The sequence below is a fragment of the Ochotona curzoniae genome, unplaced genomic scaffold, assembly GCF_017591425.1.
Source record: "Ochotona curzoniae isolate NIBS_2020 unplaced genomic scaffold, NIBS_Ocur_1.0 scaffold_1852, whole genome shotgun sequence".
Classification (NCBI taxonomy): Eukaryota; Metazoa; Chordata; class Mammalia; order Lagomorpha; family Ochotonidae; genus Ochotona; species Ochotona curzoniae.
Window position 1 is genome coordinate 54,585,593 of NW_024467087.1, and position 14,664 is coordinate 54,600,256.

At 43.5% G+C, this 14,664-nt stretch overlaps 1 protein-coding gene across 2 annotated transcripts in view; it reads right to left on the reverse strand.

Annotated features, from left to right (window-relative positions):
• Window positions 1-8,132: 8,132 nt before the first annotated feature.
• The window catches only part of ATP7A (ATPase copper transporting alpha), a 143,316-nt gene continuing 136,784 nt past the window's right edge, over window positions 8,133-14,664 (reverse strand). For both annotated transcript variants that reach the window (XM_041000024.1, XM_041000023.1), the window contains 2 exons: window positions 12,146-12,248; window positions 8,133-11,790 (listed from right to left, as the gene is read on the reverse strand). In XM_041000024.1, the coding sequence (XP_040855958.1) occupies window positions 11,514-11,790; window positions 12,146-12,248 (380 nt within the window). In that variant the 3' untranslated portion in view covers window positions 8,133-11,513. The remainder of the gene's footprint in view (window positions 11,791-12,145; window positions 12,249-14,664) is intronic.

Below are 14,664 nucleotides of genomic sequence, written 5' to 3' on the forward strand. Positions count from 1 at the left end.
CCTTTGTTCCATTCTGGGCTCCAGCTCCCAATTCCAGCTTCCTGTAAATGCAGACCCTGTTAGGCAGCAGTGATGGCTCAAGTCCTTGGGCCTCTGGCCCCAACAGGGGATACCTGGGCTTGAGCTCCTGTCTCCTGCTTCTGGTCCAGGTTATTGCTGACACATGGGGAATGAGCCAGCAGAAAGGAATTCTATGTGTCTGCCTGTCTCTGCTTCTCTGCTTCTGGAATAAACAAAAACATCTGTGTCGGCAATCTCTTCTTTATTTAAAGAATTCCCTCAGCTATGCCTTATTTGTGGGAGTGTTATTTCAGTTGAATGACCATAAACATGAGGAACAGATTATGGAGGAAAAAGGAATGGTAACAGTGCTGAATTATAAAGGTCCATGACATGATTAGTGCAAGCAAGCTGTTATTTTGGCACTCTTCAAATCATGCCCCTTGGGGCTTCTTTTTAGAAGCAAAACAAACAAGCAAACAAACAAACAAAACCCAACTCTTCCAAATGAGCAACTAGCAATGTAGCAGCTCTAATTCATTAGATCAACAGGTGACCTGCACAGCCAAGTAGACATGGCTGGATAGCCCCTTGCTCAGAGCAATGAAACAGCAGCGACCATTCACCACTGTCCATTTGGTATTTCAGAAACATCCCATTGTTGCTAAGTATTACAGTTCTGCAAAGCAGGTGTTGGCATGTTCCTTTTACACTGGAAAAACTAAGTTCAGAAGCCGTGCCTTGTGGTACAAGGGGTTAAGCTGCCACCTGCAATGCCAAGATACCATATTGAAGCACTGGTTCAGGATCCCATTGCTCTGCTTTTAATCTGGCTCCCTATTGATGTACCTGGGAAAGCAGCTGAAGATGGTCCCAACGCTGGGGCCACTGCCACCCACACGGGACACCCAGAAGAAACTCTCGGCTTTATCCTGGCTCAGTCTCTGCTGGTTGGGCAGACAGAAGATTCATCTCTCCCTCTCTCTCCCTTTCTCCCTTCACCTCTCTTCCTGTCAGTCTGCCTCACAAAAAGTTAAAATAAACTGCTGGGGTCCGTGCAGTCGGTGTGGATGACACAAAGGTGTGAAGAGAACAGCTCCCCTGTTGGCAAGGCGGAGAGGCGCTTCCAGCTGTACGGCAGGGCCTGGCGGATGTCTCTCCAACCACCTAAATGCAATCTCACCTTCTTTTGCATGGACACTCAACCACCCTACTAGGAATTGTGTAACCTATTGAGGCATTGTTGTCTGCTCTTGTGAGATGGTTTTGCAACAGATATGAGCCTGGGAGTTAACATTGCTGACAGTGTCTTCATGAGTGGACCTTTAACAATTTACACACTGGAATACAATTAAGCCCATGCCATTTCTGGACACATTATTGTGTGAATAACTATTGCCCTGGAATCTGGCCCAGACGTGTAGCACACCTTCTGGGAAAGGGCTTGATAAGTATCCTAAAAATTAATGAAAGTGATGAGAGTATGAGCTGAAATTGCTATGAAAATAAATACAGTTACTGTGGCCTTAAAGGCTAGCCTGTCATTGCAATTTCTTTGGAGCATAGGAAATGAATCTCTTTTAGCTGCTTATATAATTTTTGGCTAGAGGAATTAAAGGATACTTTATATTATAGGGATATGCTTTTAATTATTGGTTGTGGGATTGTAGAATCTGCAGTTGTAGGGGGATTTAATATTTGGAAAATTTTGTCTTGGATCTTTATGCTTTTTCACTTGCAACATATTTCTCCTATTAAGTGATGGGTAAATTGTGGAAATAGAAATGTAGTAGGAATGTATTACTGATTAGTAGGCAACCACATGTGTCTTGGCCTTAGAGTCCTGGCTCTCACCCAGTGGCTACTACTGAAGAATGAATAATGGCTTGCTTTGAAGAATATGATTATGGTAACTTACAAAAAATATCTTTAAGAGCACCTGGTTGACCATGAAGTAAAAAATAATCAAACATGTGTGCATACATGCTTATTCGTGAAGTTAAAAACAGAGTAATCAAACGTTTGTGCGGAGGCTTGTGATGTGTCTGAGTAAATAAAAAAAGACAGCTTCTTGAGCTGATAGAAGAGAGCACCAAATGACAGTGTCTGTGTCTCTTCTTTTCCCCAACTCTACACATCCTTCTCGAGCTCCAAACTCGGCCGAGCTGGCCTCCAGCAATAAATCATTGGAAAAAAGGAAAAGAAAAACTGAAGCTCAGCCAGATATGATAGCTTGCTTATTGTCCCTGTGGTAGGAAAAAATATCAGCTCCCTAAAGATATTTATGTCTGAAACTCTAGAATCTGTGAATAGACTACCTTACATGGCAGGTGTAATTGGGTCAATTATCCTGGATTATGAGTAGATTCAATGTAATCACTCAGGATAAGAGGGAAGCAGGAGGCCCACAGGCAGTAGGAGGAAAAGTGACCATGGAAATAGGATGTGATACGATGAGGGGACTATGAGCCAAGAAATGAAGGCAGCCTGTAGGAGCTGCCTTCTCCCCTAGTACCCAGATTCTCTCCTAGCACCTCCAACAGGAAAGTAGCCCTGCTCACATCTTGATTTTATCCTTGAGACCCATTTCAGACTACTGATTCCCAGAACTGTAAGAAGTTACTATTGTTTTAATACACCAAATGTATTGTAACTTGCCACTGCAGCAGTGGGAAGCCAATACAGTCATTCATTCAGTTGGTAAGAGAATTGGCGCTTTGCAAACAGCCTGGTGGATTCCAAACCAGTGCTCTTGCCATCATTATGGGCCTATGGCAGTTACAAAGAAACCACGGATGCAAAAGTCGAAGGTAAAAAATGCTGCAAAAGACAGCAACAGCTTGGGGGAGCTGATCTTGGGGTTTCCTTGCAGTAAAATAACTTCTTCCATGCAGTCTGATGTTTTTCCACTCCAGTAGTTAGAAAATCATTTAGCATTGTGACATAGCAAGTAAAACGGCTACTGCCTGCAATGCTGTCCTCCATTATGAGTACTGGTTCATGTCCCAGCTGCCCCACTTCCAATCCAGCTCCTAGCTGATTGTGCCTGGGAAAGCAGTGGAAGATGGCTCAAATGCTTGGGCCCCTGCCACCCACGTGGAAGACCCAGAAGAAGTTTCTGGCTTCATTCTGGCTCATCCAAGGCCATTGTGGCCATATTGGGGAGTGGACCAACATTTGGAAGATCTCTGTTTCTCCCCCTCTTCCTAAATAAATACCTAAATTTTGAAAAAATTGAATCAATTAGATTGAAAAACACTCTTTTAAAATTATTTCAAATACTCTGAGAAGACCTAAAGTTTACTGACACTTTAAGAATGGATTCACTCTGGGCCCGGCGCCATGGCCTAGCAGCTAAAGTCCTCACCATGAACATGCTGGGATCCCATATGGGCGCCGGTTCTAATCCCAGCAGCTCCACTTCCCATCCAGCTCCCTGCTTGTGGCCTGGGAAAGCAGTCGAGGACGGCCCAGAGCTTTGGGACCCTGCACCGGCGTGGGAGACCTGGAGGAGGTTCCTGGCTCCTGGCTTCGGACCAGCATAGCATTGGCCGTTGCACTCACTTGGGGAGTGAATCATTGGGTGGAAGATCTTCCTCTCTGTCTCTCCTCCTCTCTGTATATCTGACTTTCCAATAAATAAATAAATCTTTTAAAAAATCATGTGAAAAAAAAAGGATTCACTTCATCTCAGTTTTTCTCTTCTACTTGGTGATACAAGCTGTAACGGACAAATTGGAGGTTTCATTGGATGAGGTGACACAAGTGAGTGTAAAGCATGGCAGCAGTTTCATTTATAAACAGTCCTTGGGGCCAGGTGGGTATAACAATGACAAGCTTGGAGTCACTTGAGGGTAACAATAGAGTATGCTAAAGATTACTCCGCCTAGTTCCAACATTTCCGAAGACAAAATTGACTGTATGGAAGATTTCTTAAGTTGTGTAACACTTCCTTTATAATAGCAATTTTTACTTTCACCTGACTCCCTAAAAACCTTGTCTTGTATCGCACTTACATGAGTCTATATTCTGAAGATGCTATTGTTTAGCAAGAACAGCTAGCTGGCCCCAGGCAAATGTGTCAGGCAGCTCTCCTCTGTGTCTGAGTTCTGGGAAGGCTTTTGATGCTTGTTTAACAAGAGAGTTTTTGAAAGCTTTCTGAGGAAGTTGCTTCCTTTTAAAAAAATTATTTTTGATGAGGTTTACAGAGTTGATTAGGGTGGGGAGCATCTAGGATTAGGGTGGGAAGGGTCGAGGATTAGGGGAAAGTGGGTGAGACTGATGGTTCAAAGTTTTCTTTTTCTTATTCTTATATATGAAAAAAGGGGAAAGATAAGGGGAGGAGCCACATTCAGCCTCCCAACTGCCTAGGTACACAAGAAAGGGAACAGCCATTGATGTCATCCCAGGTCCCCTTTCGGAGCATGCTCTGACGGTTCTGCTCAAGTGGTTTTGATAGTTCTGAAATGTTGTCGATCTTGCTAATCCAAGGATGAGGATAATCCTTCCAAGGTCCATCTGCTGACACAGTCCACCTTAGAGTCTTCATTCACTCAGATATTTGCTGCCAACACTTGGCTGGGGTAATTGATCAATTTGTCCTGCCCTCCTTCCTCTGCTATGGCACCACATGTGCCTGACTCTTGCGTGTCATTGCCAGTACAGGTCCCGCTCAGTCTCCACACACATCAGCCTACACAAACACTAGTAGTTGCAATTGCTGGGTCAGTTCGGTCTCCAGCTGTCTCTTATGTAAACCAATGGATGCTGTGATGCAGCCCAACCCTGCCCACCACACACTCAGCCCTCATGCACACCAGAGGGCGCTGCAGCCTAGTCAGAGCAACTCCCAGTAGCCTCTACTAGGCTCCCAGACTGGTCCACTCTATTCCACATCTCATTCACCTCTTGTACACATCAATGGGCATTGAAGCCTATCTCAGTTTAACCAGCCCCACTATCCAGCACACACTAATGCTGGTGGGTGCCACCACCTGTCTATCCTGGCCCACCACCAGCACTGATTGTCATGATTACCAGAGGGAGTTGCAGCCCATCAGAGAGGTGCCACATCAGTTTCCCCACTGGGCCTACTCCCAGTCCTGGATCTTGTACTCTCCAGGTGGTTGTGTATTCTAGCTTAACAGGATTTTCCCTAGCCCCAGCATTTATCAGCTGATGCTTGCAGCAAAGCCCAACCAGCCTGCCACCTACCCTGGCTCATGCATGCCCCAGTGAGTACAGTCGGTTAGCCCAGCCTGGCTCTCCTTCTAACCCAGCTCACATGCAGACCAACAGGTGTTATAGTCTGGCCTGGTCTGGTCTGCCCTCAGTTCCAGATCTTGCTGGTGGGTGCTACAGCCTAACCCAGCCAAGCCAGCCCCCAGCCCTGGCCCTAATGTGAGCTGCTTGGTATTGTAGCCTGACCCACCCTGTTTTGCACCCTGTTCGGGTTCTCAGATCTGCCAGTGGGTATTATGAACTGGCCCAGCCTGTCCTGTCCTCATACCTGACCCCCACATATGACAGCAGGTACTGTAACCTAGCCTGATTTGGGCTGCTCCCGGCCTTGGTTCTTGCATTCACCTTTAGGGACTACATGCTGAAGGAGGAGTTCCCCAAGCTCCTCTATGAGGTCTCCTCCCAGTGGCAGATGTCACACACAGCAGAGGGTCCTTGGCCCAGACTCAGTCCACTTCCTCAGTCCACTGGAAGGAACAGTGGCCTTGTCAAACCAGTCCACACCCATTCCGGTTCTTACTGTTGGGTGCTACAGCCCAACCACACTCGGTCCACACCCAGACACAGCTTTTGTGTGATTCAGCAGTGGCAGAGACTCAGCTCGGCCCATCCTACCCCCACTCTGGCTCTCACAAGCTGGAGTATTGGAGCCTAGCTTTGTCTGGCACAGACCCGGTCCACAACCATGCTGAAAGACACTGCAGTCATGTACAGCCCAGATTACCGCTCCTATTCCAGCTCTCACTCTCACCAGTGGGAACCACAACCTAGCCAAGGCATTCCCTTAGCCCCCCAACGCGGCCTGTTCTCAGGCACAGATCTTGTGCATGCTAGTGGTTGCTCTGGCCCAGCTCAGCATAGCCCATGCCTCATCTAGGCCTTTGCCATCAGATGCTGAAGCCTGGCCTGTCCTGCCTGCACCCAGTCCCAATTCTCACTGGTGGGTGCTGCAGCCTAGCCCTGCCCAGTCTGCTCCCATCCCTGGCTCATGCAGATTAGTAGATGTGATAGCCTAGTCCAGCATGACCTACACTCCAGCCTGGCTCCTGCACCTGACAGTGAGGCAAAGCTGGCCCTGCCCTGTCTGGTCCACTTCCCCCTCCAGAAACAACCCACACACTTGCCTACAGGTAGAGCTGCTTTACCTGGCCTGATCAGCACCCGAGCCGGAACCACATGCTCTCCAGTGGGGGCTAAAGCTCCCAAAGGGAGTCTCCCAATCCCAAAATATTCCCCATTAGACCCACTCCCAGACCCAGATCTCACATGTTGTAGCAGGTACTAGACCCTTACTTGGTACAATCTGACCCCCTCCGTGTTGGCCTTTATATGAGCTGGTAGATATTTCAGCCCAGCCCAGCCCAGAATCTATTCTTGGGTGTTCCTGTGGATGCTGCATCCTCGAGAAGCCCAGCCTGATCCCCATCCTAGTACCCATGGGTGCCAGAGGGTTCCATGGTCATGCCTAGCTCAGTCCCTTACTACCCCCAACTCTTAAGCATATCAGTGGAAAATATAGTTCCGCAGAGATTGGGCCCACATATCCCCCACAGAATCTGTCCCTGGACTTGGTTCTCTCATGTGCTGATTAGTGTCCTGGTGAAGTCTAACATTACCTGTTTTGACTCTGACTGGCAGGTACTGTGATCAAGCCCTGCCAGGTAAGCCCTCAGCCCTAGCTTTAGTATGCACTGGTGAGTGGTGGTCAGTGGTGATCCATGCCAAGTTCAGGTCTCCCACGTAAGCTGATGCATCTATCTGACCCGTAATAGTACTGCAGCTTTCCCCCTCCAAACTGTTTGGTCTCAATCCCCTCACTTACCTGCAAACACAATGGCTCTGTCAATGGGGGTCCCTTAGAAGTCAATTCTCACCTGCAACATACTCCCTCAGCAGCCCTCCCTCTCACACACCCCTGGCCCCTTTCCCTGATCAGTCCACAGTCCCTGTGCCTGGGAGCCCTTGGGTTCTCCAGCCCAGCTTTCCCAGGCCGATCTTCTGGTGGGTTGGTGTGCTGTACTGGCTAGGAGCTCTGCCCACTCATCATAGTCCCAAGCTCTACACACCCAATATCCAGGTCATTTCAAAGTTCCCCAAGCCCGATTCACCAGCCCACCAGGTCAGCATGCCAACCTAGGGCTTTCCCCTCTCTTCATCCCACCCCACTTGAGACCAAGACATGGGGTAATCCCCAGGCTCGCGCCACCTGCCTGGCTTTGAGCCCCCAGGTACCTGCACACCCCCACTGGCACCATTCCCCAGGGTCCCTTCGAGTCCACACACCTAGGTCCCCAAGAGCCTGTCACACATTCTTCCAGGTTGTATGTTGGGACACCTACAGAAAAGAAAGGCTGACCAGTGGAAGCCTCCGGGTGTTACACATATATTCCCTTTCCTAATCCTGTTTCATCACCCTAAATAATTCCAAGAATTTGGAAGGAACTCCCTCACAAGTTCAAAGCCCTCTCCTTAATACAAAGGTATGCTTGGAATGGGAACATATCTTAGGTAAGACCTCCAAATGCCATATTTAGGTCTCCCCAAAAGGCCAGAGAATCTCCTTTCTTCATTGAGCTCACTGGCTTTCAACATATTATCAAGAATGCATTAGAAATCACAAAAGGAAGGTAGACAATTACATTCCTTTCCTTGCTTCTGACCCTCACTAAATGATACAGCAGACAGAATAGAACCCAAAGGAAAACAGATTTCTTACCTCTTGAACTACCTGACTGAGGTACTGCCTCCAATCTTGCCCTCCTATAAATTAACACCTGGAAGGAAAACTTTAAAAACACAGCAAATGCTAGTTTAGAGCAGCTAACTAGGACGGGTTTCATGATGTAACAAAAGAGACACTGACAAAGTTTTTTTTTTTTACAACACTATAATTATAAAGTTCAAGGCACATCTCTGGTAGAAATATGATCAATAACATGCTTATGGAAAAACAAACTATGGAAGAGCTTGACCACAGTAGATGGACAGTACACAATATCATTCACTGTTGTTTGGGGGTACCATAAATCAACATTTAACAATGCTTAGCTAAACATTTCTTAACCTGAAAACATAACTTTGAAATGCCTGGTTTTGGCTGCAAATGGCACTTTCATTATCAAATTAAAGAGGTCTTTTTAACCGAAGATCAAGAATTCAATGAGTGAAACTTTGTGCTTTCTCTAGCTACTCATAACAGATTAGCGGACTACAGAAAGCAAGTGTAAAAACAGGCATTAATTTGGCACTAATCTACCTTTTTACATTTGGTAAAACAATACTTTTTCATATAGAAAAGTGAGAAATAAACAACAACAACAAAAAAACCCAAAATGGAGTGATTACAGGAATGTCTTTTTTCTTCTTTAAAATAACCAGTAGCCAGATTCCTCACCCAAAGAAAATAACAAAACCGAGTCAAATAAATATCAAGAAGAATCATTTTAAAGCAAGATCCCCAAGCAACGGGAAAAAAATCTCTAACACACATTTTTGATTTTAAGCTGTGTACAGGAAAAATACACACACTAAAACTTTTGGAAATGTCTAGAGTGCTACTTTTAGCATTTTTGACATCTGAATGAAGAAATTAAAAAAATTAAAGCACAATATAAAATTATTTGTTCACAAGGCATCAAATTTATCATTATAAAATGTTGACACTGAACTAGGGAAAAAATATTTCTATTTTCACAACTGACAACCACACTCCTTTAGACTATCACAGTAAATGCTCTAGTTGTGTTTTACTATTTGAAATTCAGAAGGCATCTTTGGATATTTAAGCTAAAGGTGCCCCATGTTAAAGTCTGAACCAACACTGGACATCAAAGCGTTTTCTTCAGACTCAGGGCATGGTTGCTGAGTGAATACAAAAGAATGATAAACACAAATAGAGAACTTCAAATACTCCAATATCAAAAACAAATCATTTTTCTTTCTGCACAGTAATATGTGTGTACATATATATATTCCTATGTATGTGAATAAACAAACACACAAACATAAAATTGTTCTCACTAGCGGTAACTAGTTACTTAAAACTAGTTACTAATTGAAAATCATGGTTTTAATCCTATTTATAAATCATCTCTCGTGAATACGGTTTTCTCAAGCTAATGGGAAATTAAGGTTACAAAATTTGACTGTAGATATTTAATGCACAACTCTTTCTAAATACCATGATATCTGTTGCAGAGCTGAAATTATATCTTTGATTATTCCCAAACCATAAGCTGCTACTGCCACTGTTCTATGACATGTATATGGGGCCCAGAGCATGCCTCAAACATACACATAATAATAATAATAATAGTAATTGGTTATGTTTAAGTGCTTGAGAGAGAAAAGAAAATGAGAGAGGGAAGGGAGGGATATTCTTTTGAAAATTTGGCTTTAGAATAAGATATATCAATTTTACATTTGTCATATTAGCTGGGCCATCTGAATTAAAATAAGAAAGAAACATTAAAACTTAAGTTGGAAGCACAAAAATTGACATAAGAGCTGGTCTACAGAAGAACTTAGATACCTATCTCATTCATAATTCCTTAAAATGGGTTTAAATGGATTAATAGCACCTTCATCAAAAGTTTCAGTTCTCCCTTAAAGATAGCTGAGACAGAAATTAGATCATCTCCAAATCTATGGAATAAGTGAACATGTACATGTGTGTAGTGTGTGTGTATGCTTGTGTTTAAGGGCAAAAGACAAAGGCAGCTGGATTAGAGCAAACTTACCCCTCACTACCACCTGATTCTGAACTCTGCTCTATCAAAATGATTTTTTATATTTATCATTAATCTTAGGGGGAGAAAAGAACTAACATTTGCTCAGTACAAGTTCTATATATCAGGCACTGAGCTAGCTTTTGCCCAAGAACATGGATGCAAAATGTTAGCAATTTCTTCAGGAGTTCTCTTCACTTGTGTATTCCACACATGAAATCCACCTTGCAGTTTAGCAGGGAAACTTAAATAACCATGCCAGTACCAGATTTCTGAGTAGTGTTTCAGTTCTCAGGCACTCATGGGGGTGGGGGATTTCTGAATTCATTTGGCAATGGGAATAAGCCACTGCATTTGCTAACATGAATTAGGCAAGTACAAACATTCTAAACTGAAATAGACATCTGACTAAAAGGGATCATAAGCTAGGGAAATTCTGATTGCATTATTATAACTGACCTTATTTTTGGTAAAAGCAGAGCTGTCAAACACATTGTCTTAAAAATTTTTGAGAACCTATTTGAAACACTAAAAGACAATTAAAATATAGTAAATGCTATGTACTAGGAAAGAGATTGTAGCCTATTCAAAAAAGATGAACTTAGTGAACCCAGGTAATCATGTATGACCCGTATATGTTAAAATAGTGTTAATCTTTGAAACTCTTTTGAGCAGAAAAGACTCAAAACATTAATTCTCTGGACTAAGATTGAGAGATTACACCAAGAACAACTTAAAGTTGAACTTAGCAGGAGTGAATTCAAAGCTAGCACAGAGCTAGGGAGCCTGAAGAATTGGACACCTTTTCTGCAATGGGAAGATGGCTGGAGAACTCTACAGGCCCTTAAAGGTCTTTTCAGTGACAAAATTTTAAAAAGGAACAAGGTACTGGAAGAGCTGTCGGTTAATTTTATCAACGGAAAACTACCAAACTTGGCTCACTGGGAAGAAGATAACAAAAGACACACTGGAGTATTGCAAGAAAACAACTGCAAGGATAAGGACAAGGATATAGGGAAGATAGGAGCAAAAACAAGAAGCCTGCAATAAATAAGGCACATCTATTTTTTAAACAGCTTCAACTGTTAGCCTTCTAAAACTGGATGCTTTGTACAGTGCTTTGAAAGCCACTACTCCCCAATGGGCAGGGATATGGGCTCAAGATTAGTCTCAAGATCAGGTTCTCAAATCAGCAACATTTTATTTTTCCTCTTCTTGGACTTCCATTTGGGTCAAGCAAAAAGAAGCTACTGCTTCAGCAGTCTCTGGTTGTAGGCCTTGCTGTAAACCCCACTGCTTTGCCTTGTCTGTTGCCAGCAAAAGCAAAGACTGCTGGAAAGTAAGTGGGAGTAAAGCTAGGTTCAGAGTTGATGTCCTGGAGATAAGGTGGTGTTGGCCTTTGGACAAAGGCAACTACGAACCTGTGATATAAGAGTATGAGACCCACAGAAAAATCCTTCCACATTCCTTCAAGAACCTAAGGCGGAGTCATGAATGCTGAGTCCAAGCAAAGCAAGCGCAGCCATCAGTGCTCTGTGTGGCCTCCTACAAGGTGGTGTCGTCCTCCTCCCTGAAGTCTCCCACCAGGAGCGAGTGCTTGTCTGGTTCACTGGTGACAACACTGTTTAGGGAGCGCTTATCAGACAGCAGTGAGTTTATGGAGGCTCTGCTGTAGTTAACAATCCGGTCCAGCAAACCCAGTTTAGGAGAATTTCTTGAGGTATCATCTATCCCGATGTGAACACTGATTTCTGAGGGACTCTTCTGTCCTATCTGGCTCCTGGAATGCAGTTCATAATTCTCATAGGTTGGTTTCCGATACCTGGGCACATAAAAGGTACACCGAATGTGAACTAGATGCTTTGCATTTGCACAAATGAAAGGAGGTGATCTGCCTGTACAAAGTGTGATGGTTACTGCCAGAAAACAGCTCAAAATGAATTGTGGGGAGTTACATGACCAGAAATTCTATTTCTCAAAGGCAGTGAACTAGATTCTACCCTACTCAGTGTTTGTATTTGCTATCTATAAATCACGGATGTGACAGTCACATAGCCAATTTTCTATTATTAGCTAATAATAATTCTTATTATTCAGATAAGAATAAAAACTCTCTAGACTGACTACGCAGGATAAAAGGAATACTAATTTCAAGGTAAGAATGCCATCGTACTTACAGTTTAAGGAAGAGAGAAGAAAGTACCACTGAAACAGAGGAAGCAGCCATTGCTGCAGATCCCATCCAGGGCTGCAACACCAAACCAATGGGCAGAAAAACTCCTAGGAAACAAGTCTGGATTAGACAGACGATACCAAACAGATTATCAACATTTTTCTAATACAGTCTGTCTGCTATTTCTTCAGCACTGGAAGGCTCTCGGTAAAGATCTGTGCTACTGTCAGTGTTTCACGAATAGAGGATTGCTCTGAACACCCTGGAGCATGACTCCCGGTGCCCATGTCTGAGGACTTCTCTACAATTTATACTAGGGGTGAAAACTCTGGGTCATAACATGGACACACGTCCAACTCAGGGCAAATACACATCAGTTGTTCTCTACAGTTAATGCACCGGTTCACAATCCTACCAACTTGACAGTGTATGCATGTTAATAGCCTACAAACTCATCTACCCTTGGTTTTGCTTGTTGGTTTGTTTTTTAAAAGACTTATTTTATTTGGAAGACAGATTTGGCGTTGGCATTTTGTCTTTGGCCTGGTCCAGCCCTGGCCATTGTGGCCATTTGGGGAGTGAACCAGCACATGGAAGATCTTTCTCTGCCTCTCCCTCTCTAAGACTCTTTTAAAACAATTAACTTCTTATTTATTTGAAAGCAGAAGTAACAGAGACAGGGAGCGGCAGACAGAACCTTCCATGTTCTAGTTCACTCACCAAATGGTAGTAATGGCTGGGATAAAGAGTCAAGAACTCAATCCTTATCTCTCTTTTGGGTAGCAGGGTCCAAGTACTTGGGCCATCTTATGCTTTCTCAGCTACATCAGCAGGAAGTTGGAATGGTAGTGGAACAGCTGGAATTAAAACAGGTACTCTAAGAAGAGTTGCTAGCAGGGAAGATGGTAGTTTAACACGCTGCACTACTATGCTGGCCCCTATCCTGGTTTTGATAGACACTGTTATTTTTTTTTAAGAGTTATTTTATTTTTTTTTTATTGGAAAGTCAGATATACAGAGAGAAGGAGAGAGACAGGAAGATCTTCCATCCAATAATTCACTCCCCAAGTGAGCGCAACAGCCGGTGCTGTGCCAATTCGAAGCCGGGAGCCAGGAACTTCTTCCATGTCTCCCATATAGGTGCAGGGTCCCAAGGCTTTGGGCTGTCCTCAAATGCTTTCCCAGGTCACAAGCAGGGAGTTGGATGGGAAATGGAGCTGCTGGGATTAGGACTGATGCCCATATGAGATCCCGGCATGTTCAAGGCAAAGACTTTTACCCACTATGCCATGGCGCCAGGCCTGACACTGTGATTTTTAAAGACTGATCTATTTATTTGAAAAACAGAGAGAGAAAACAAGAGAGAGAGAGAGACCTTCCATCCTCTGATTCATCCCCTAGATGGCTGCAACGGATGGAGCTGAGCCAGGCCAAAGCCAGGAGTTTGAATCTCCATGTGGGTCTTCCACATGGGTGGCAGGGGCCCAAGCCACTTGAACTATCCTCTGCTGCTTTTCCAAGTGCATTAGCAGGGAGCAGGATCAGAAGCAGAGCAGTCAGTGTTAAGTCAGTGGCTTAACCTACTACACCACAAATGGACAGATATTTTAATGTTCGTTCATATAATAGGGATAAAACAGGCCTATTATCACCTTTCGATTTTTATGTGCTTGTCTGAATTTTTCTACTTTTTTACAGTGATCATATATTACTTGTAAAATTTGTCTAAAATACTTGTTCCATGAATTAATCTCACTGGAATTGGGCTCTTCTTTTACTCTTGCTGCTCTAGGCCTCTGTGTGCCTCTGTTGATAAACAGCTTTGTAATTGATCTCATGTCATTTCAAATCTCCCTCTGTCTCTCAAATCAGACCAAGAAGACAGTGCTAACCATTTGTCTTTTGTCAGTGCAAACTCCTACCAAGTCTAAATTTCAGAGATTCTCAGAAACCAATTACACAATTCTAAAAGCAAATTTCCTGGTCATTTTCTCTCACTCAGTCTTTCTCATGTGGCTTGCAAGCTTAAAAATAACCATTGACTATGATAGCACATTAAGTGAAAAAGCAGAAAACTCTCTATATGATAATCTTGTATAACAAGACAAAAACTGATGTAGAGTACGAGACACTGGAAGGAAATGACACCAAATGCCAACGGTGGTTATGTTTGCATAATGAGCTCAAAGGTTGTTCTCCTCAACAAAAAATAAGTAAATACATACTTGTATGCAAGTATATGGAAAAAGAGATAAAACAATTTAACAAAATGGATGCATGTTCCTAAAGGATACAGATATCCACTGCAGCATTTTTTTCAATGTTTATATAGGTTTGAGATTTTTCAAAATACAAATTTGGAGTAAAGAAAAGAAACTCACAGGCTGTTGAGCTACATGAAACACTGATGAAAATTAAAAGTATAGATTTTAATATTACCTGTCACCACACCAGAGGAGCACATACAAAAACTAAACTTAGAACAAGTAAGTAGTGCCATTGTCCATGCCCACAAGGATGGAC